General features: G+C 44.3%; 1 protein-coding gene across 7 annotated transcripts in view; it reads left to right on the forward strand.

The window, feature by feature from the left end:
* Positions 1-25,109, forward strand: part of LOC111874789 (zinc finger protein 608) — a 187,969-nt gene that overhangs the window by 90,302 nt on the left and 72,558 nt on the right. For all 7 annotated transcript variants that reach the window (XM_033755596.1, XM_023870580.2, XM_023870583.2 and 4 more), the window contains one exon: positions 7,617-8,772. In XM_033755596.1, the coding sequence (XP_033611487.1) occupies positions 7,699-8,772 (1,074 nt within the window). In that variant the 5' untranslated portion in view covers positions 7,617-7,698. The remainder of the gene's footprint in view (positions 1-7,616; positions 8,773-25,109) is intronic.

Here is a 25,109-nt window from a genome sequence, read left to right on the forward strand (position 1 = left end):
GACTTTTGAGTCTGTAACTCCTCAGGAAGAGCGTCACGGTTATTTGTAGTAACGTTCTGTAAGTGTTATTACATCCACTTACCAATCCAAACCCCGTCTATTGTCAGTCACGTGACAATATGGTGTAGAAGAAGTCCAATCTTGAAAAGGTTAGTGATGTGGCATGAGCTATGAGAATCGCACTTCCGTGTACAAGAATTCCGTGAAGTCATTCCTGTGTACAGTGAAACGGACTACAAATGAATACATTCCGTCGTTCAGTTGGTACTTCGGGCCCTGTCATTACACGCGAGTATATACGGATGGAAGCCATGCTTACGTCGCCGCGACTTCTAACCCGTCCGATGCCGTGCACGAGATATGTCAGGGAAACGCCTGCCCCCTTCGCTTGATCTGCGTGATGTCTCTCTCTCAGGGCCCGGAAGCTACACAAAGGCTGGGTTCATTTCGTGTTGCAGATCGGATTATTCCTCCAGCTCTCAAGAAAGAAATCTAAACGTACCAACAGAATTTAAAAGGAAAATGAGTGTGCCAATAGCTAAGCGAAGTTTTTATTCACAGTAAAAGTTCAACTAGTAGTAATCCCCAGTTACTATTCGAATGAACTATTTGAACCCTTACAATAGCTGTGCTAGTATCAGGCTGCTATCAAGCACAAGCTTCTAGCTATCTGATTCCCAGTTTTGCTCGAACTTCTGCGGGACTACAATTCAATACTTTTATATGGAAATGTTCAGTAAGTTCAGTAAAAATATCTGATGTTATGTTATGAGCGGATTGAACATATCAGTGTAAAAATTGTCTCGGCCTGTCACATGCAATCGCAGCGCATTTCGTTCACGGTTATTTTTCACTTATCTGTGAACATTCGAACGCACGCTACCAGTTTATTTAAGTGTTTACTTTCTGTGTGGAGTCGGGATAGCGACCGGCCACGGGCTGGACGACCGAGGGATCGGATTTCGAGTCCGGTACGGTCAAGAATTTTCTCCATATCCAGACCGGCTCTGGGGCCCACCCAGCCTCTTATCCAATGGGTACCGGGGTTAAAGCGGCAGGGACGTGAAGCTAACCACTCACCTCCAGCTACTGCCGAGGTCAAGAGAATGTGGATCCATACATACACTCCATACGCCTTCATAGCGTAGTGTTTAATTAGTTAAGCAGAGGGACAACTTCGCCTTTGCTGTCTGTGTTAGAATGTGGTCGCACTTCCAGCCTCTTCTATCAACCATTTTAACGCTGGTGTATGTAGTCGAAAGTTTATGGCGTTATAATGCAGTAGGGCAACGCAAAGTAACACAGGAACCAGCTGATAATGACTAATGGTCACAACGTTTTGTCCACTATAGCCGCTGAAATTCGAGCGCAAGCTATTAGTTGGGCCTCAGTATTGAGCCGAACAATAACCGCATATAGTGGGCGATTTCTCGAACAGCACAGCCGGGAAGGGAACATACATTAGGGATCCGTCCGTCTTGATGGAAGGGACTTCCGAGTCTTCCCTGCAGTCGGCCCTTACCCCCGGCTGCTCTCCTCTTGGACAGTTATCGAACATTTACGGCACGAATCACCGTAGTAACTAGTTCCGTGGAGCAAAGTCACAAGGTCACACATGTTCTTTCCTTCAGTCGTCGGGTTTGAAATTTTGTTTGCGTTTCTCATCTTTCCCATACCTTCTGTGTTACGTCACTCCGTTCTTATTGCTTTGATCGTTCTGCCAATATTTGATGAGTAGAACAGATTACGAAAGTCCTCATTGCTCATTTTCACCCCCCCCCTTCTGTTACCAAACAGTTTTTCCATTGTGTGTGAAAAACTGATCACGTATCCTCAGTTCATTTGTTCCGATATGGAGTTGTACATTCCGTCTGAGCGAACGAACCGGTTGTGTGATTTTTGTGTCCCCTTCAGTTCAGCCTGGTGTAAGTTGGGTAAGTGGTTCGTGCGTTACAAGTTTGCGATATCCTTATACAGAAGGGAGTTCCAAGGATTTTTCTTGTAATGTCTTCAGAAAACATTGCAGCAAACATTTATGTCTTCATGTTTCAGTGATACGATGATCAGGTTTCCGTAGAATGGTTGCTAAAGAGCGTTGTGAAACTGGCAACAGACGTACTAGGTTTCCTTGTGTCGGTATTCCTTCTCCCCCTCTCCCCCTGGTACATCTATATAACCATCGCGGTTGGTTTGCATGTAGTACAAACACTACATTTGATTTAATACCCTAATGCAATGGTTCCCAAAGTTTTTCGCGCATCACCCCCCTGTTTCAATAAATTCATCCGCAGTGTTCCCTGCCTAAAACAAAAAGAAACAAACTCCATGGTGTTAGTCCGCAAGAGAACTACCGACCGAGCGACCGCCGCTTGTCGGCGAAGTTACTGCCAGCTTTAGCAGATAGAGGATGTCGCGTGGTTAGCGCAACGAATCCCCACGGCTGTTAATTTCTGTTTTCTAGACAGGAGCCGCTATTTCCTTGAAATAGCTCCTCAGTTATGCTCACGAAGCTGAGTGGACCCCGTTCCAGACCCACTACTCCTTAGAAAATCTGGTAGAGCCGGGAATGGAACCCGGGCCTCTGGGCCTGTAGCCAGGAACTCTGACCTGTATACCACAGAAGCGGTCGTATTCCCTGCCAAACCATGTAAAAATCATTCTGCAGAATAGCTGTTTTCTCAGTGCACAACCCACTAAGGAAGATAACGTATTAACAATAAAATTAGTGATATTTCACTGTTTGTGAATTCTCAGTGCGACGGATGGGCTTGATGAAGTGATACCGGTTTCTCAGTGTCTCGTCTGAAGTCACTTGAGTCATAAATAAGCGAACAACAGGCTCGGGGGGCACCTTCAGCGCCCCTTGCCTCTCTCGCCCTCATGGGGGCACTGCTGTAGCGTGTCTCACCCTTTTTTCGTTGAGGTTCTCGTGGCGTTATGAATGTTATGGTCATCTGGGATATGACGTGCAGTTTTGTAAATAGTTTGTTCCTAACTGCAGACATGCCAGTCGTGGCAGTCGGCGTACGACAATGAAGCGTATAGTTTCTCAATATTATTGCGATTGTAGTACTAACGCAATGCATCAGTATTATGTGTGTGTGTATATATATATTCGTATACACTGTGTTCTCGATATTCCTTTCACTTATGCTTTTCATTTGCGCTTTCTGCAGAAATCATTACCATTCGTACAAAAAGTAAAGGAATAACATTTTAGGAATGTGCTATAAACTACAAGAATGGCATTCAGAAAGTTTGAAGCATGGTTATTTGGGAACATGATGGCGTTTTCGCTGTTGAAACTGAAACCTGTGATTATAAAAGAGATCTTATTGGATAGTTTACACCGAATATTACAGTTCTGTTGCAAGACAGGAATAAGCTGCAACAGTGTTAACAAAGAGGTCCTTGAGTTGAAGACAGACCAGGGCTGAAGATCTCACTTCTGTTGTTACACTTTGTTCGTTGTTAAACGTGTGGCAAGACCGTGGATGAGATGTCGCGACACACTTTTAGACTGACGTCCCATGACATTAGTTGAGAACCCTGATGCACTGTAATGTGATGTAACAGTGACGTGGCCTCTCATTGGGTGTACGTACGTAGAGTGAGTGGTCAGCCACACAAATAATTGAAAAGGAAAACCTTTCATTCCTGGAACGACGATACACGAGTTACTAGGAATTCCCTGAGGCTCTTGACTTGAAGGAAGAACAAATTATTATTAACTACTCGGCATCTGTGTTAAAGAAACCGGGAGGTCCAAAAGTTTCCTTCATTGTGTTGTCGAAACTGCAGGCAGTCTCATGATGGAGGCGCATCGTTAAGTGAAGTTTTTGCACTCTAGCCCTCATCTGCACAACCACTTAAAGACATACGGCTTAATATTAATATTATCCTACAACCTCCCCTTTTGATCTTTTAACAGTCCTCGTCAAATGCATGTGCAGAAATGTAAATGCTGGGAAAGCGGCCTCCGTAGTCTAGGGGTAAAGTTCCCACCTCATGACTCAAGGGCGGAAAAATTTAGGGAACAAGTCCTCCGGGAGGGACTTTAAGCCGTGGGTCCCGTGTCGTAGATTTACGGCACGTAAAAGATCCTCATGTCTCTCTAAGAGACCTCTGAGCAAAATTAGGCAACAATTTCCCGCCCAAGTAGTTTCCAATGCCTCTGGTAGATGGAAAATATCAGGTACAGACGGCCGACCTCGTTGGCTGAACGGGGCTGATAGAACGCACCAGTACCGGTAGGGTATGNGCGATACTACAGCAAGATGCAATGTGATACAAAACGGGGATTCTATCTGATTACTTACCGGAGCCCCTGGTTTGCTCGTGAGAGGAGGGAAGACAAAAAGTAGCAGGGTGAAGTGTGAAAATGGCATCAGATATCTGTAGCGGAAGGGAAGACAGCGCTATTGAGAAACACTTGTTAGCCGTTAATTGCCATGACATACATTGATGTCGGATTGCGCAGAGCATTTACACTGCTCACAGTTTCTTGTTTGCGTGTTTGTGCTGACTTATATCACGAGACTGCAGTTTCTGCAGCCAACCCTTCTCTCGTATGCAACTGTAAGCAAACTGCCCCACGCACTCGCCTTGACAGGAAAGTGTGCGGTACGCGATTCCCTGCGCATGTAGAATTCGGTCACGCTCATAAAGTAAAGGAGCTGTAGTGGAATGCCCTTAATGCATCCATTTTGTTGAGGAGCATTATATTCATGACCTGCATCATAGCAAATCGGTGACGATTTCTTCGGAAGGAAATCTGTATCAGGGTCAGTAATGTCTGCGGACATTTTGTCTAATGAAGTGCACGTGAAGAACTTGTTTCTAGTCGTTCGGATGTTTTGAGCGTTATTTGGTACGATATTATTAGCTGTCTTTAAACTGTTTTGGTGCTTTCAGATCATTAAAAGCATTTGGTTCCATCGGAATGCCAAGTTATCCATTGCGCATTTCCTGTATAAAGTGTACAGAGTGAACGAATGTAAGGGAGGCCGATGATCATGTGCCCACATAGCTTATCTTCAAAATGAGTAAATGGGTTCTTATAAAATTTGTTATCGAAAAAGTGTTACGGCTCATCGGCCGAATAAAACCATTACGTTCATGGACCGTTTTATTTATTACTGGTGTCCATGTGTCTCCAGAAGATTTGTGCAAGTGCTTCTACAGCAGAAAAGGGGAGTAATGTTGTGAGTAGTGTTTTCTGCGGGAATAATTCAGTTGTTGCAGACAGTAAAGAAATAAATGGCTAGTTTCATATAAACTTTCTGCATGAAATATGAATATTTATGTAGGAACGAAGTTTGTGTTTCACATCACACAACAATCCTCGGTTGCAATACTACAGGCGTTTGATAACGAAATCAGTGATATGTTATTGTTTAAGGCTGCTGCATAGAATGTGTCATGTGAAATAAGGAAGAATGAATGATGAGTGGGTAAGGATTTGGAAGGATGCCTCTCATAGCCTTGAGGTGCTAAGGAGATCCACTAGAATTTTCAATCAGGATAACAGGTATCCTAGCAGGTGTAACAGTTCAGATATTTGAGAACGACGATAACAAATCGAAACCTGATTGAGGCGGAAATTAAGAGACTGAACTCGGATACTGCTTGCTACCATTCAGTCCAGAACATTTTATCTTCTCGTCTGCTGTCTAAATATGTAAGAATTTGAATATACGAAACTATAATTCTGCCTCTGGTTCTGTATAGGTGCGAAACTTGGTCTCTAAAATTAAGGGAGGAACATAAACTGAGGGTGTTTGAGACCGGGGTGCTGAGGAGAATATTTGGACCGAAACGGGATGAAGTGACAGGAGGATGGAGAAAACTGCACAATGAGGAGCTTCATAACTTCTCCAAGTATAATTAGAATGATAAAGTCAAGGAGGATGAGATGGGCAGGGCATGTAGCACGAATGGGGAGAAGAGGAATGCATATATGACATTGGTGGGAAAGCCAGAAGGAAAGAGACCACTTGAAGGACCAAGGCGTAGGTGGGTGGGCGTTATTAAAATGTATCTTAGAGAGACAGAATGGGATGGTATGGATTGGATTGATTTGGTTCAGGATAGGGACCAGTGGAAGGTACTAGTGGGGTGGGACTAAGTCTCTTGCACTGCAGTCACTTCTGGCATATTGTACCAGCCCCAGATGATAGGTGAGGGTGATTGTGGAGCAGTTGGTGGAATGAAGATTGGCAGGGGAACCGAAGTACCCGGAGAAAACCTGCCCCAGCGCCACTTTGTCCACCACAAATCCCACTTGACCAGATCCGGCATCGAACCCCGGCCGCCGCGGGGGGAAGCCAGCGACTAACCGCTTGAGCTATGGCGCTGCCCCCTATAAGCAAGCAGATGTAACGAAATGGACTGCTTACCCTCAGGATGTTTCCCTGTTTGTTGGGAGCGAGCGGGAATGTGTGCGGCTCTTCAGTGTATGACTCATACATTCGTTTAATAAAAAGTTAATGTAGATGAGTTCTGTGTTTTCTTTTTTATTTTTCTCCACACTGAGTACTGGAGAGCGGACGACATAGGCACAGCATGACTTCAAATAAAAATAAATAAATAAAATAAAATAAAATAAAAGGGAGTGTATTGCCATTTTTGTGAACGGCCACAGTTTACGATTATGATTTAATTTTGAAGTCCATTAACCCGGTAAAGACTGAATCTCTTCTAAATAATATTGTGGCGTGTTTGCTCAAAGCAAGAACTGTCGAGGCAGAGAAACAGCCTTTGCTAAGTAATGTCCCGTACACACGCAGCAGAGGAACGCGTGAGGTACGCTGTGACGTCACGCACAGTAGGAGAGGTGTTGCAAGCGGCGTTCTCCAGTATCCGAAACTGTGAGTTTTATATAAAACAGGACGATGGATAGTGTCCAGAAACATAACATTTGTGTTAATGTATCACCGTCACAAACTTTTAGATCTTGTGTATCAGACAGGTGCTTTGCAATTCATGGGACTGCAGACTCCACTACTTACTGTGCAGGAAACTGGGTGCAGGGTTGTGTCATGTGTTGTGGCTGTCTCATATTTCAGTTCCTAAACCAGCTGACCAGTTTTACCCAACTTTATATGTTTGAGAACCATTCCAATGCCACAGTTCATACTTTTCTGCAGTTATTAATAACAACATGACAGACCACGAATCTCTGAGGTGGGAGCGACTCTTGGTTCGGAGTTTTGACGTACCTGGTAAATAGGCAGTCGAAAATTTGCAACCTTCTTCTTCAAAGTAACGTCCTTTTAGAATGTTTATAAACAATACGGCGGTCATGCAAATATTTTGTTTACCTTTCGGTTTGATAGAAGTAACTAATGAACCATTGGAACTAGACGTGTGAAATTTGTGCACGGAGATGATCAGAAACACGTCTTTTCATCACGTATAAAATATTGTATGCAAGTGAGCAATTGAAAATATTGCGGCGGTGTGTAAGCGTGAGTTTGTTTTGGCGAAATTAATGTGGACAGAATCTGTGTATCTACTTAGGGCTCAGAATAACAAGTGTAGCAAGAGATGTGTAGGCTTTATGAGTTCTTGTTGGAGCTACTTGTGAAACCAATCGTGGCTGTGGGTTGTTGCAGGGGCTAAGATGTTGGTGGCCGGCGGGCCGTGCGGGCCTGGTCAACCCTCACACCACGGCTCGCCACGGACCCGGCTCTGCGGATGGCTGCCCCAATGAGAGACAACCCGCTGGACGGCGGCCACCGATCGAAGGTGGCAGACCCCAGGACGACGGCGGCGGCGGCGAAGGCGGAATCGGCAGCTTCCAACTTCGAGTACGATGATAACGAATGGGACATTGGGATAGGCGATCTTATTATAGACTTGGATGCTGATATAGAGAAAACGAACGAGAAGAGCGGGGGGGTGGGGTCAGGGGGCACCACCGCCAACAGTAACAACTCGGGGATGTCTTCTGCAACGAGTGGTACCGGCAACAAGACCGGGAAGATGGCAGTCGAACACTCTGCCACAGTGGATAAGGGACTCAAGATGAAGATAAAGCGGACCAAACCTGGTACAAAGACCTGTGAAGCGAAACATGAGATTGTGAAGCCTGGTGAACAGAACGGAGGTGAAGCTGGTGCAGGGGATGGCAGTAAGGGGAAGCATCCACCGCCTTCTGGTGTCAGTGGGGGTGGGCTGAGTGCAGGCAGCGGTAGCAGTGGCAGTAATAGCCTTAGCACCGGCACTGGTAGTTGCAGTGGCAGTGGTAGTGGCAGTGGCAGTAATGGAGGTGGGAGTAATAGCAGTAGCAAGCGAGGTTCGAGTGGACACCGCAGGGACAAGGCGAGGGACAAACACGGGGGGACAGATAAGACAGTGAGCAAACCGACACCATCTCCTGCACCATCTCAAACCGTCTCCACAGCTCCGGATGTGAACGGTGTAGTGCGACCGGCGGTGTCGACAGTCACAACGGCCATGCCTCAGGCTGTTCAGCAGCCACCTCAGCAGGCGTCGGCACCACCCCAAGCACAACCACCGCCACCACAACAGCAGCGGGTGGTGTTTCCTGTGTCATCGGGTCCAGGGCCCCCTGCGCCCATCGCCCCTAATGCACCAGGCCCACCTTCTGTGGCAGCCACGGCACCAGCCGCCGTTGTCTCGGCCACCACCAAACCAGAAGCACCCAAGATTCTGGTTTCTGCATCAGCAGCCGCTGGGCCGGTGGAGGAGAACAGACCCACTTCTCCACCTCCGCCAAAAAAGATAAAGACTTCTACAGAACCTAAGGTAATTGCCATCATCACAAGTGTTTGGTATGTGTTGCCGCCTTGCTTTGTACACAAGGCTGAACGCCTAGAAGCCTCCACTGACCGTTTGCTGGTCGGGGTGGGCAGAGTATCTGGTGTGTCTAAGCCCTGGTAAGTTCTACTGCGTTAATGCGGTCACAGATACATATGCTTACTTGGTATCTAGGGCTAGAATGCCTGGGAGCTTCCACTGGCAGTTAGGGGCGGGGTGATAGCACTTCTTAATATTACACGTGTCTAAGCTCCGTCAGTTTCTACTGTGTTAATGCCGCCACAAATATACGAGGGCTATTCGGAAAGTAACCTCCGTTTATTTTAGGCAGCTACTCAGTGCAGGAGCGGGGCAGAGCTCGCGCATGCGAAGTAGCGTCATTCGACTCATTGCCTTGTAAACCATCACAAAACTGGTCACGTAGTGTTTGTTCTTGTCTCTCCAGAGTGAGTTATCATTTGTCCTGCTGCTGATAATCCCGTCAGTTGCGAAATTCGCGCTATTATCCGCTTTCTTCACGCTAAAATCATTAGTGCCGTGGAAATTCATCATGAATTGTGCGCGGTTTACAGTCAAAATATGAGTGAAGGAACTGTAAGATGCGGTGTAGAATGTTCACAGATGGGCGAACAAATGTTCACGATGAAGAGCGATATGGTCGGCCTTCTGTAGTGAGTAGCCTTCTGTTCGAAGTGTTGACGAAAAGAATTGTGAAAATATTTCAGAAATTTCATGGGGAATTTCCACAAATTCGACGCCCTATTCTTTATGAGAATATCACAGGCTAGGCTATCACAAGTTTTGCGCAAGATGGGTTCCGAAAATGCTCATTGATGCGCACAAAACGCAGAGAATGTCTTTGGCCTTGACTTTTTTAGGCTACCACAAAGATGGCGATGAATTTCTCAATCACATCTTACCAGTAACAGGTGATAAAACCTGGGTTTTTTTTTTGTGAACGTTAAAACGAAATATCAGTCAAAGCAGTGGATGCACACACATTCACTAAACAGGCCGATAAAGTTTAAACAAACATCTGCCATAAGACTGTTTTCTGGCACAGGAAAGGAGTGTAAATGGTGGAATTCGTGCAACAAGGGTCCACAGTAACGTCAGAAGTATATTGCGAAACACTAAAAACCTGCTTAAGGCCATTTAGAACAAAAGACGGGCGTGGAATGTTGGCATCCTGTGTAGTGCTCCACCATGTCAGTGCGCATCCGCGTACAGCTGCTCGCGCTGAATTATTTCAGCTGGGAGTTGTTTGTCCACTCTCCTTACAGCCTAGATCTCGCCCCGAACTACTATCACCTGTTTACCTGCCTGAAGAACTGTTTGAGATCACAGCGCTTCAACAACAGGAGTTGATGGGAGGTGTCAAAACGTGGCTGAGCCCACAAGCGGCAGACTTCTTTAACACAGACATACAAAAACTTATTCCCCGATACGACCAGTGCCTCAGTTCCGGCGGTCACTACGTTGAGAAGTAGCCTAAATATGTACGCATTCTGTTTATAATAACCTTTTCTTTCTCATTGCATATTTTGTTAACAGCCCACCGGAGTTTGCTTTTTGTATAGCCCTCGCATATAAGGTTTCAAAATATTGTTGTGTGTGTTAGTAAGTGAATATGGAGGATCAGAAAAGGTGAAGCGAAGTATTACATAACCAGAGAAGTTCTGTCAGGTGAGTTGACATGAATTTCCTAAGTTACACTTGTCTGATGTGCGATATGTGAATATGTTGAGAAGTAATTTTCCACTACATCCCGAACGGAACATCCCACGCCAGAGGGGGCTCATCTAGGGGAAAGTTTTATCTGAGAGAGATCAGGAATAATGTAATTACGCGGGCAGTATATTATATCGCCCCCCCTTTTTTTAATTCGCTTAGTGTGGGGTGGAGTCTAGCTGGGTCCATTCGGCACGGTGGCCACTGATTGGCCTATTGTAGCCTGCCCCGGGTGATTATGATGGAGAATTTGGTGGAATGAAGATTGGCAGGGGAAACCGAAGTACTCTGAGAAAACCCATCCCAACGCCATTTTGTCCACCACAGATCCCACTTTACCAGACCCGGGATTGAACCCAGGCCGCCACGGTGCCCCCCCCCCAAGTTGGCAACATTCTCTGGTGTGACTACACGACCTTTAAGTAAACAGGACTTGGTCCCGGGTCCACACCTCAAATCCAGTGTTATGTCACCAGGAGCCTCAGATGATGATAGCCTTCTTGGATACAGCGGCATGATGTGTTCTGTTGCAACCTCATCATTGCCTGAAGCTCTGTTTCGGAGCCATATTGCGTTTCGTCTTCAGCGTTTCCGTTTCCGAGGGACCGATATTGCCATGCCCTGACAGTTATCCATTGTCTGTGTGTGCAGTATCAGTTTCTGTCCCATCTTCAATTTCTATTAAAATTGAACATGATGTAGTGGGTTGTTGGATGTTCAAGTGCATTTAAATTTAACATGAATACGTGTTTCTACTCATTGAAGGATTTCATGGAGTAGAGCTCTCCTTGAGCAACCGTTCCCAGAATTGTGTGCCCTCGCCCTCATCACTCGACAGGACACCAAAATAAGCAGAAGTCCCAACACGATCTTCTTGGTCACGTTAAGGGGTTATGGGAGGAAAATATGCCCCATATTTAGAAGTTGCTGAAACATGGTAGCGTTTGACATATTATTCAAAAGGGGAAGGTTACTCCCAGAGAAGAAATTGCGTTTTGTGGCCATTCAGTCCCGGAGGGAAGCCTAAACAGCGTGTTGTGGACTGCAGGTGAATTTATAAGATTCCAGTGCTGGAAAACCCAGCTACAATGCGATAATCACTGGAATCACACGGCATTCAACAAATTGCAGACTTTACTGTTCTGCGTGCTTGCAGTGAAGTATGAATTCTTGTCGACTCCGCGGTTTGCGGGCCACGCCCTCAGCGCAGTTTGTGCAGGTTCGCAAACCCCGGTTAGGTTATATTATACACATCTTGCAACTAACAAGTCAACCGTTCATCCGCCTCGCTCCATGGACCTGGGGATATGTGCATGTAGGTATATTACACCGCATTTAAAATAATTCCTTTTTACAACTAGGAACGTTTTGGTTTTTTGTTTTCTTTTACAGAATGAATGGTTTTTGAACACCTTTTTGCTCAATGTATCTTAGCTAAGTTAGTTACGGTTACTTTCCCCAATATACGAGTGGGGTGTGTCAGAGGTAACTGTAATTATATCACATGACCATGTAGATTCCAAAGGGTTCTGACGATATTATGTAACATTCGGGATTAGTGGGTTTTTGGACTTCGATCATTTCGTATCCTAAAATACACAAAAGAACACGACGTTTCGGAAGCTGGATCTCTTTCCATCCCCAGATGAGGGATGGGCAACACCAGCTCTGTTGGGTCCATTAGAAAGAGCTAACTAACCTCAGTCAGTGGATTGATGTTTATCATAGGCGGTTAAGGCGTCTCATGGATATTAATATCTGTGTTAGTTCTGTTAATAACTGCATCTGTACATTGTTATTTTTATTGCATAATGTGAAACAGAAGGACCCCGATCCTCGGAAAACCCACAGCCATTTTACAACCTCGCGGACCCACAAGGATTGGTAAACAGTGTGTGGCAGAAGCTGCAAATATTATCACCGTGTTTATAGTAGACCATGCTATATGTAAACAGTATATATCAGTCTCAGAGGTAATCTGTTTAGATTCCTGCAAACAGAAATGTTTTTACTTGAACCAGATTGTGTAATCATGCGTGAAAATAATTTTAGGATTAATTCATCGCGCCTTTCCCAGAAATGGCTTAATGGGATAGATGCTTTCGGTTTCGAATCGCGGTGAGCTGCATGGAACACATCCATCATTTTACCAGTTGCAAGGAAATACGCAGTGTTGCCAGCTTTTATAGCCTGTGGGATTAATATTCATGGACTGTAGCCGGACGACGAGTAACGAGCACGCACAGATGATGGATAACATAGCAGACATTTTATTGCCGTTAATACTTGCCTAGTAGTGGGCATTTTGGTTAGTGACAGGGTCCATAAAACAGATCGTTTCACGTTCGCTGTAGTCGCATGTTTCATATATTGAAGAGAGTTGCAATGAAGCTTGCATGTAAGTGCCATGTTCTTGTGTGGCGTTACACGAAGTGCGTGAAATAAACGCCAGTGGGGAGGCGCTCATCCTCATGTTTAGGTTCCGAAACTACTGAACGGATTTCGCTGGAAAATTTCCGAAGGACTTAAGATTAGCTTCTCATAGGCCTAACATGACTCCTAACGGGAAGCTCAACATTTTTATAATAAAGAAGAGTTAATGCACAAATACATTCAAGATCCGCGACTTCTGCTTGGAAGAGTTTTCGGTCTGATTAAATATTAACGAAATGAATGTAAATTGTTTTTAATTCCATGCAATAAAGGGAAAAGACTGCCTCTATGGTCTAGTGGTCAGAGTTTCTGGCTACAGATCCAAAAGTTCAGGTTCGATTCCCGGCGCTACCAGATTTTCTGAGGAGTAGTAGTTCTGGAATGGGGTCCACTCAGCCTCGTGATGATAATTGAGAGCTGTTTCAAGGAAATAGTGGCTCCGGTCTAGAAAAGCGAAATTAACGGCCGTGGGAATCCGTTGCGCTGACCACGCGACACCCTCTATCCGCTAAAGCTGGCAGTAACTTCGCTGACAAGCGGCCGTCGCTCTGTCGGTATAGTTCGCTTGCGGACTAAAGCCACGGAGTTTTATTATTTGTTTTAGTCAAGGAAAATGCCAAAATATCACCATGCCTAATTTCTGAAAAGCAGGGCATATGTTCTTGTACGTGGAGTGGTATATCACTACGAACCACAAGTGTTTCTGCTGTTTTGTTCCATAGAGATGCTTAATGTATGTTTGAAGAGGCCATTAGTTTTGATACATCATTATATCTCTTCGAGATAATTTTAAAATACTTCTCCAACGGTGTGTATATATATATATATATTATGTTCTAAGATTACTGTTTTTTTTGTATATCTCCGTTTATTTGTACAGTCCATATTAAGGACTATAAGTACATCTTATGAAATACTTAATCTAAGACTTAAATACTAAGAAAGAACATGTCGGGGAGAGTAATGCTCCAGTGAGCATTCTCTAGGAATCTTATTTCGAGTGTGACTTTGTTATTGTATGTATTGCATTTATGTGAGGCACGTCGTTAGGTCCGTTGGTTTATGCTTTTTCAGCCTTCTGGGCTCGTCTGCGTCGTTTAATAATGTGGTTGCCAGTTCATTTGGGTGTGCTGTGATCTTGTCTCTATATTTGCAGCTGATGTTTGTGGTTTCTTCCCGTGCTGTGGATATGCCTAGATCGGCATGTAGCAATCTGTTTGGGACGTACCACGGTGCATTGACTATGGCGCGAAGTACTTTATTTTGAAATCTCTGCAACATTTCTATGTTGGATGTACTTGCAGTTCCCCATAATGGTGTGCCGTAAGTCCAAATAGGCTTCAGTATTTTCTTGTATACTAGGAGTTTATTTTCGGTAGACAGTTCTGATTTTCTGCCAGTTAGCAAATGCATCTGACTGAATTTGATGTCCAGTTGTTTTCTTTTGGCGAGAATATGTGTGCGCCAGTTCAACCGCCTGTCGAGGTGAAGGCCTAAGTATTTGATTTGATTCCTCTAAGATTACTGTGAACGAAGAATGCTTCGCTTTTAAGAGAAGCTATTTTGACCTTTCAGGCTGTACCAAATGTAAAACTTTTTTGTTCCATGTTTGGTGTTACGGAACTAGACCCATTATGATCCTCAGTTGGTCAAATGTTTGTTGATATTTTTATGTTTCTATTAAGTATTTGTGCATATGTACTTGTCCTTTAATTGTTTTGTCGTGTTTCTCCTCTTCTATAGCTGAAAAGAGAAGGCCAGTGAGGGACGATGTTTAGAATACCTGTTTTCGATATATTCACTGACATTTTCTGGGTCTTCGCCCTTATATCTGTGGTGGTAGCTTCGCAAAATTCTATTTCATTGTGAACCTGATACCCTTTTGTAACGTTTTAAAATGAATTATTTCATACATTATGTTCTTTGCTGATTTTGTTTCCGGAACGTTGTCATATAACTAGTCGCGACAGAATTTATGTCCATGATTTTTGTTATCAGTGTTTGTCTCTTAACTAGGTTTATCTACTGTTATGCTCTAGAACTCCTCATTCAGTGTCGAAGTCAAGAAAACGTGGATCAATACATCGACCCCCCACACGTCTTCATGGCGTAGTGCTTAATTGGTTAAGCACAGGGACAACTTTACCTTTTGATGCACTAGAACTCTGCAGCTCTTTGTGGAAAAGGGAAATCGCACCATGAACATCTGGACGTTACATCTGTCGGATTTCTAGAGGCAGTGACGCGTAAGTGGATTCTATATCGACAACTTCCATTTACCGTGACAAGCGCAGAATGATGTAGTCGTATTGCTGGAATGTAACTGTCACACAATTCGCATGACTTTCCAGTCCTTTCCTCTCTCTCTCTGTCTCTCTTTCCTTTAACCGAACTTTCGAGCATAGGGCGTCCGTGAAACGCTTTGTTTCACTTCAATTTCTTGGTCCAAGATAGCCGGTAGGACTCCTTGGACAGGGGATCAGCCTGTCGCAAGGCCGCTACATATACAAACAAGAGCCTTGAGTGGGATTCGAACCCACGATCCCAGTGTTCGAGCGGGCGAAGACTCTTCATGCCTCAGACCGCGCGGCTACTGTGTTCGGCAGTTCGTTATACTACTGGAACCAGGTGAGCAGGCCTCATTGCTAGCAAATTATAATAGTGATATCGTAATGGAAAGCGAACACCAATTCTCAAGGGATCTTCAGTTTAATACGCCTTATTCACGAAGATTTTACGGCGCCAAAGACTTAGCTGTAGTATTGCCCGCAGGAAACATATCTAATAAAGAAGCCCACTGCTACAAAACCACACTCTTTAACACCGTTTACACAACAGTTTTATTACGGTCTGATGTTACACACTTCTTCATTGATGAGAAAGTTGTTTCGACAGTTGTCGTCGTGAGGTTCTTTTATATTATATATGCACAACGCAAATACAGAATTAAATCATATCATGTGTAACTCGAAAATTAAAAAAAAAATATTAATTTCCAATTAAGGTTTACGTATAATATAATTATTATTATTATTGTCAGTAACAAGTCAACAGTTAACAATTAAGATTAAAATCAAAGGTTAGGCCGCGCCATAGTTCAAGCGGTTAGTCGCTGGCTTCTCACCGCGGCGGGTCTGGTGAAGTGGGATTTGTGGTGGACAAAGTGGCGCTGGGGCAGGTTTTCTCCGAGTACTTCGGTTTCCCCTGCCAATCTTCATTCCACCAATTGCTCCACAATCACCCTCACCTATCATCTGGGGCTGGTACAATAGGCCAGAAGTGGCCGCAGTACAAGGGACTTAGTCCCACCCCACTAGCAATAAGAAAACAGAGGTTATAATTAAATTACCAAATTTCATTTCAGATCATTTTACTGTTTCGTTCGAATTGTTTTCTACAGAAATTTAATTGTTACCTCCAATGTCAGTCTTAATTTTGACTGTCGACTGGTAATCGACTAAAATAGTAGGACTCCGTGAGTCCATTGTTCGGAAATTCCAGAATGTTTTGTAATAGTTGTTACTCACCTATATGCGTAGGGTCGCATTCATTGTCACAAGAAGGGAATTGTTATTTGGTATTTGCATTGCGAATATCACATGACAGGCTTGAAATGAGACATCTAGTTAAAGCACATTTCTGATTAATGGAACAGAGTAACATCAGAACGCAATAAAACAGTTTTGTTAACGGCGTTAAGACTGTACTGTGTGGGAATATGCACACAACCAAATGTTCCAATAGAAATATGTGTACACATCTCTTTGTGTTTTGGACGAAATGAAATATTCTATAGATCAACTCGCCCTCTGTGCACAGTGGCTAAAATTAACTCTTTGGGACGTAGGATCGATCGGTCGTTCTGTCGCCGTTGTAAACAACTTAATGGTTTGTGGAGAGACAGTATTCCTAGTCTGCACGAAATCTAATTCGGGAATTTAATTTTGACCCCTTTCCTATTAAATATAAAACTTACTTTGCGTGTAGCTCAAGTAGAATTACATCTTTTTGTCAGAAATTCCACCTTAACAGACTACACAACATGTATCATTAAGGTCTAAATACCATTTTAATTTGAAACGAATTTCGATAAATTGTATATATATATATATATATATAAAGGGAAAAATATGACCACACACATTAGCGTGATTAGCTGAACAGCAAGAGATTTTATCTTCAGTAAATGAGCATGAAGGCTAATGGGGTATGGAACGCAGAGTAACAAAGGGTATTCTGTTAGCGTTTAGAGCAGTCAGAACGAATCGATTTACCCATTTGCCTCTGCACACTTATTTTTAAAACAAATCCATTTATTTGTTTTCCCACATGTTCGTACTTAGTGTTCAAAGAAAGGATTGTGATGGCGAAGAAAATAGACCTCGAGATTTTGACGGATTTACACGTTTAAGCCCCTCCCTAATGAATACGAAGATATAAGGTAAAAATGGTAAGTTGTCCATGTGCCTAACTAATTAAACACTGTGCCATAAAGGCGTATAGGGGAGTGGATGTATAGATCCATATTTTCTTCACCTCGGCACTAGCTGGAGGCGAGTGGTCAGCTTCACGCCCCGGTCGCTTTACCCACGGGAAAAAGAGTCCCTGGAACCCAATGGATAGATTGCGTGGACCCCAGAGCCGGTCTGGACAACTTCAAGAAAAAATTCTTGACCCTCCCAGGACTCAAACTCCGACCCCTCGGTCGTCCAGCTCGTAGCCAGTCGCTATAACCGTCTACACCATCCCTGAAAAAATGGTTTTTGAAATTAGGACCCCGCAGATAGACTTCTTGAAACAAGATGGCTACTCTCTAAAAATGGTCGGACGATTTCGGTTAAATTTCGGTGGTGTATGGAGACCACTTTCCTAAAAAAAAATACTGCATAGATGGTGACTTCGGAAAAATAACTGCACGCCGTATTTTGTAGCCATTTTTTCCCTTCACGTTGTGACAGTTATGCATACATAAGTGTAGCTGTATATAGAGAGCCAAGTCTTCACTAATTAACGCCCATAATTCTGATTTAAAGTGAAACCAGAACCGAAGTTTGCAGCTGAAATTGAGAGCTGTGTAGAATCTCTGGTCCTTATTTTGTAATGTATGTGATTGATGAGAACGGTTATGTCATCAAGAAAACCGAACCCTCAAACGAAATGCCAACAGTTCGAGCACAGACTGTGATCGTATAGCAGTAGCTCAGAGCATATGGCATCAGACTGGATGATTAGTGAACATTGAATTCAAAAGGAAAAATTTGAGTCAGTATCTCTTAATTTTCCTGGATAGACTGAGGAAAACAGTCTTAGTCGGGATAACCGGTACTGGACCGTGATTCGAACTTGGGACATTTAGAATACGAAAGAGTGCTGTCTACCCAAGAAGGAGAAGATGGCAGTCGCTTAGCTAGTGAAATCCTCCCAACCTTTATGAAGCCTGAAGATTCGTTGCCGTGTTCACAAGAATACACCATTAAGATTCAACCCAAAGCCAGTTGAATCCAGTTCCCACCACATTCTAGTTCCTTAAAATCCGTTTTAATATTATACTCCTATAATATCATATATCTAAGTGTCAAGGAAGTTGGTTTAAGCGGCAACGCTTCTGACATATTCGGGAGGTGTTCGGTTCGATTCCGTCCCGGAATAGGCGTATCCCGACAGCGAGGGTTCTCAGTGTCAAGGTCAGTGTTGGGCTAGGCATGTGTTCTCGGTTTCATCTCTCTCAGTCCCTGTAGGTAGGTGCCGGGATGGCACTTAAATTGGGCCATGACCCATTTTCTTAAAGCCCTTTTCAGTTCTTTGTTTACTGCCAGCCCACCATTCGACGTTACATCATCTGAGCTAATGATAGCGTTGTTAAACAAGTGAACAAACACATGTAGGTCTCCCACGTAGTATTTTCTTTCCACGTTCTGGGATTAAAATGTGTAATTTTCTCATCTGACCCATGCATATAATCCTACTACACTTCTGCCCATCCTGTGTTTCATTTGGTCACCCTGATAATGTTCGGCGAAGAGCACGTGTTACGAAGTTACTCAGTATGTAATAGTCTCCATTCTCCTGTACTCTCTCCTACTTCTGATTCTCGGAACTCTGACCATATATGTGTCATATTTATGTGTTGTAACACGTGAAAAACCTCGCACGCACTCACGCCCACACTCCCAACGATGTATTTGGCTGAATGTCGTTAGGATTTTAACATTTTCCTGCAAGGAGGAAAGGAAATGTGGAAATATGATGAAAGGTTCTTTCGTTCATAAGTTAGTGTCATCTTGTTTAGTGCGTCATTTATTTTCTAAGACAGAATTACACGGTTTGCACGCACGTAAATTAATGTACACTGTAGAATTTTCCAGTATTTGTTGTCATGAATTCGTTATTCATTCGGTTGAGCGTTGTGAAGTGCCTTTTTATGTTGTTGAGCAGTTTAGCAGATCGCATCAAGGTGCTCAGTTATATATTTTATAATCGCAACATGAAGCTGTTATGTTGTGTTACGGGATGGCTATTATGTAACTTCCCACCAGATGTGTCTCTGCCTTCTATTCAGCTTGTTCTCATGGCCTGTCTGCTGTGTGTATCTCTAACCAGCCCTGCCCCTGATTAATGATTCTGCTGCCACAGTGAACATAACGAGAATTTCAGCTTAACAAGATGCGCAGTGTGGCAGAGCCGGTGTCCCCCGCGACTCTATTGAAGGCATGCTGGTAGAGAGCAGCGGTAACTTTAAATATAACGTTTTAAATTTAGATTACTGAATGAAAGCATCCTTTATATTTACGTTTTGGATAGTTAACAACGTAAAATGTGTCGAGAAGGAAGCAAGAGAGAGGGGGGGGGGCTGCGAGGAAATGGAAATGAGCGAGGAAGAGAGGTAGGCAAGAAGGAAAAGACAGACACGACACTTTTGTGGCGCCTAGCATTTTCTAGTATATTTTATAAGTTCGTTATTTGCTGTGTCGCCGCTCACGGTGGCTGCGCGGTCTAAGGGCCCCCATACATACACAGTTTGGCCTCCAGTTCGGCCTGCACAGTTGAAGACTGAAAGGCAAAACTGGCGTGTGTGGTGCGGCCGGCCGGCCAATCGTTTGGACTCATGGCCTGTGGGAAACCCGTCAGTCCGTCAGTTCTGCCTGCAGGACCGTAGCACGTGACGTGTGTGACTCAACATTATAGGCTGGAAGACCGTGATTGTGGCATGAAGCCTGCCGTTTTATTTGCACATGTATGGGGAGGAAAGGGAGGGGGTAAACTTTCACAGTTTTGCTTGTAAGGTCGATCGGAAGGCCAAACTGTGTGTGTATAGGGGGCCTAAGGCATGAACAGTCTTTGCCGGCTCGAACATTGGGATCGTTGGTTCGAATCCCACTCAATGCATGGATGTCTGTGTGCGTTTATTCTGAGTTTGTGTTGCTCTCTGTATAGGTAGAGGCCTTGCGATGGGCTGTATCCCGTCCAAGGAGTCCTACCATCTGTGTTTAGGATCAAGAAACTGAAAAGAGGCCGAGGCCCAACAAAAGCCTGTAGATAGATATTGGCCGTGTTATAGCTCAGGCGTATATTGGCCAGCCTCGCACCGACAGGCGGAGTTTCAGCCACAGATCAGCTCTTGTGGAATATGTGATGTACAGGGTTGGACTGGGACAGGTTTCTTCAGAGCACTGCGGTTTCTCCTGTGAATTTTCACCTCACCATATGCTCCATTGCCCTCACCTATTATCAGGGGCTGATAGAATAAGACCCAAGGGACTTGGTCTCATCCCACTCTAAGAGCAAGTAGAATTTCTTATTTATGAATGAACAGTTTCTGAAGTTCACTTTTGATACAGTTATTGAGTTTTCGGAAATTACCTATCGCTCTGATTTTTATTTAAAACAATGTTTCAGAGACGGGCTAGCTCTCTGCCTGTTACCCGAGGGCGGAGGCAGAGTCCACGCTCCGAAACGTCAGTAGTAATTGTACTAGAGTACCATCGTCATTAACTGAGAGATCTTAATCACCGCTCTTCGTTTTAGTTCTGTTATGAAGATTGCAACTTCAGTTTCTGTGTACACAGCTGATCCATATGGCTTAATCTAGACTAATCAGACCCTGTGTAGAATAAGCTTAGGCATATCATCAAAGTCTTAAAGGATTGTTGGTGTAATTGTTGGCATTGTGTCGGAAATAGCTAGTAGATCGATCGCACTTGTGTGTGCAGATGTTATGGTAGGCATAAGGGGAAGGGCGTGAAGGGCGTGGAAGGGTCATTGCGCGCGTCGTAACCACAGTCGACAGTGTGGTCGTAGTGTTTGGTTGCTGGTTGCTCTGGTGTCATTTTGTGGTTCAAAGGGATCCGTTGTGACTATGTAAGGGCTTGCCAGGAAAGCAGAGCAGAAAGATATAAACCATCCAGGCAGAAGGGCTCTCTGCTACGTGTATCATAGGCCAGGCGTGGCCCTTTCCAGAATTCCGCATTAGAAGTGTGCCCTACAAAGTAACAGCGTTCATGAACGCGCAACTGTACAGTCATGTCAGGAGAATGATTAAAGCTGGGGAAAAGAATAGCGAATGGAAGAGAAACAAGGTTTTGGAAGAACTATCCAACAATTCTTCTATCATTGCCGCGGTAACGTTTTAACGAGCCGTTGCCTAGCAACATGTACAGACAAAGACTGATTCTAGGGATTTATGAAGTACGCCGTTGAGATGGGCTCGGGTACGTACCAAGTATCATAAAGAATGGTTCCGGCTTTCGAAAGTTGATTGCGGCGAGGAGATAGACAGACAGCATGATGATATTATAAGCCTACATTTTTTTTAAATCAGGAAAGAGGGTAAAACGGAGAAAAAAGAGAATGGGTGAAATATGAAGGAGTAAGAGGAGAGAGAAGAATAACGAACAGAAAAAGACGAAAATAACGAGTGGGAGAGAGAGGTGGATATTAATAATGACGACGAGAAGGAGAATGATGACCGTAGGAAGTGGAAAGAGGAGAGAGAAGAAAATAAGGGAATTAATAACAGTAATGGAGAAGGAAGAAGAAACAAAGGAAAGGGAAGTGAAGGCTGATGAACACCAACAGCAGTTACGTTTCATGTTCAGTTCATGTTTCTAACAAATGTAATGGATCTTGTTGTGACGCCACCGAAACATTCTTTCATCTTTGGGGAAGGGGGGTCAGGGGGTTAAAACTTAGAGCTCCATAGGGTTATGAGACGTTGAGCCTTCTGCATTTGCTCTAGACAGTCTGATTACAGATGGCGGTAAGGTTGTCAGTCTTACGCGCCGGCCGCCCTTTACCACTATGAAGATTCTTCGTACTTATTTCTGTTAGAGGCTGAATCGACCCCAGGGCCATATTGCGGCTGGAAGGATTAGATGAGTTAAAAAGGATCTGTTGACATCGGGAATCGAACCCGCGATCTTCCGGGTATTAGTATAGTACCTCAACCAACTACTCTAGCCCATACCCCGTCGAATGTAGGTGGGGGCACGATTGTCTGGAGAAATGAGTAGGACGTGTAAGGCATCCGCAGGTAGTTTTATATCTTGAGGGATATAACGCCGTATAGTCCGTTGAAAATCAACCGACGTTTAGGAGGAACATGTCGCCTCCTTCAGGGTCAACGAATAAGCCAAGAAAGAAACCACCGTGAAAGCAGGTGGGAAGCATAGGTCTTCTTGACTTATTTTTCGACCCTGAAGATGGAGGTGACATGTTCCCCTGAAACGTCTGTTGACTTCCGACGGACTACATGGCGGAACTCTTCAAAATGCACACAGAGCAAGATAATGTGAATGGGTGTGTACATCCTTGTGTATATGCAGTAAGTACGTTCATATGACTCCGAACCCATGTGTATGTGGGTTTATAGGCCGGTGTTTGCAGTGTACGATGCAGTTTGTAAGAACATGTGATGGATTGGCGTTAAGCAGGTTCCGCTTACACTGGATGGGAACTGCTGGGGCACACTGGCGTCCGAACGAGTACCCTACCGGTCGTAGACGAAACTAGGTCACCTTGTATGCGACCATGTTTGTCATAATGTTGATGAGAATTATTTATTGCCTTGTGAAGTGTTCGCGCTGCAGCAATCAACAGATAAGTTCGGGCGAATAATGTGTTCATTAAGCTGCCAACGAAAGGAGAAATCGGCGACTTTAGCTTAACCAGCTTGACGAATCCAACTCCAAGATCGCTAAAACAATATGTTGGGTGTCTCTCTCAGGAGGAAAGCTTGTTGACATTGTGGGGTGAGTCCAGTTTACTTGTCTTTAAGCAGCTTTAGATAATTGTTGGGTTGCAGCGTAGTTTGTTGAATTACTATGCTACAAGCTGGAATGTCGCGGGTTCGGTTCCCAATGAGGTCATTGGATTTTTCAGTTAATCTAATCCTTCCAGCTGTACTATGATACTGGGGCCGACTCGGCCTCTAACGGAAATGAGTATCATGAATCTTCCTGGGGGTAAAGGGCAGTTGGCGCATAAGGCTGTCAACCTCACCCCCATCTGTGAGCCTTTTGTCTAGAAAACGTGGGAACTTCGACGTCTCAGAACCCTGTGAACCTCCATGGCCTATTACAGGGTCAGCTTTACCTTTATCCTGTGACAGCTGAGTCGGTATAGCGACGGGCCACAGGCTGCATGGACCCTGGTTTGATTCACAGCAAGGCAAGAATTTTCTCTTCTCCACATCGGCCAGACTGGCACTGTAGCTAGCCTACCCAGTCCAATGGGTACCGGGAGCTCTTTCATCGGCGGCAAAGCGGCCTGGGCGTGAAGCTGACCACTGTCCTCCATCTAGTGCCGAGGTCAAGAATGGATTGAGTGTAACCCCCACTACTCCATACATCCTCATGGCGTGGTGTTTAATTATCTAAACATAGGCACTAATTTACCTTTCGCTAATGAATGCATATAGGATATTGGTGCGAAAGCCAGAAGGAAAGAGGCCACTGGGAAGACCAAGGCGTAGGTGGGTGGACAATACTAAAATGGATTTTATAGATATAGGATGGGATAGTATGCATTGGAATAATATGGCTTAGGATAGGGACCGTGTGAACACGGTAATGAACCTTCAGGTTCCATAAAATGCTGGGAAATTATTGAATAGCTGCAGAATTGGCTGCTTCTCAAGAAGAGCTGATCTTCATGAGTAAAGTAATAAGTCACAGGTTACTAATAATACTACAGTAATTCCACGACTTAACGGATTTCGGATTTAGTGAACAAAATTCTTCCGTACCTACTCGTCAACGTTATTCTGCGGTCTGTAAATTGGTACATCCGTAATATACTGGTTGATATGTCGTGCACGTGAATGTAACTTGTCTAGTGCATAAATCGTTCTGTCACAAATTAATTTGTGTTGTGTTTGATTTTTTCTGTTACACTTTATAAGTGAATACAGTGTGGACAGAAAACACTAACTTGAGTGTGAAACGAAAGGTAGACATACAGACACAGTTAAGGCCGCCCTATAGCTCAAGCGGTTAGTCGCTGGCTTCCCATCGCGGCGGCCCGGGTTCGATCCCGCTTCTGGTCAAGTGGGATTTGTGGTGGAGATAGTGGCGCCGGGGGCAGGTTTTCTCCGAGTACTTCGGTTTCCCCTGTCAATCTTCATTCCACCAATTGCTCCACAATCACCCTCATCCATCATCTGGGGCTGGTACAATAGGCCAGAAGTGGCCGCAGTGCAAGGAACTTAGTCCCACCCCACCAGCAGTAAAAAAAATACAGACACAATTTTACGGACATTTGGCATTATCGTGCACCCCCTCTCCTCTGTTAGGCCCTGAATTCGAGGATATACTGTAATTCATTCTTCTGACGTTGCCGGCTACTTTCAAAGCATATTTATGCACGGTGTGATAGTGCACAAAACAAAGAATGCAGTTGCTCAGAAGAACAGAAGTCATTTTTCAACTGCTGCTGATTCACGTCCGAAGCCTGGTTTGTGCACTTCGAGCGTGAATTGATTGCGGAAGGAGAGGATGTAAGGTTGACGCAATCGACCGAGGCATGGTAATAGCAATAGAGATATGTGAGTTGTAACCGCAACCGTACACAGTATATGAAATATTAATAATCGACAGTCGCGGGTTCGAGTTCCGACGAGGTAATTTTTTTTTTAATTTAACTAATCCTTGCAGCCGCAGCATGGC

The sequence above is a fragment of the Cryptotermes secundus genome, unplaced genomic scaffold, assembly GCF_002891405.2.
Source record: "Cryptotermes secundus unplaced genomic scaffold, Csec_1.0 scaffold1035, whole genome shotgun sequence".
Lineage (NCBI taxonomy): Eukaryota > Metazoa > Arthropoda > Insecta > Blattodea > Kalotermitidae > Cryptotermes > Cryptotermes secundus.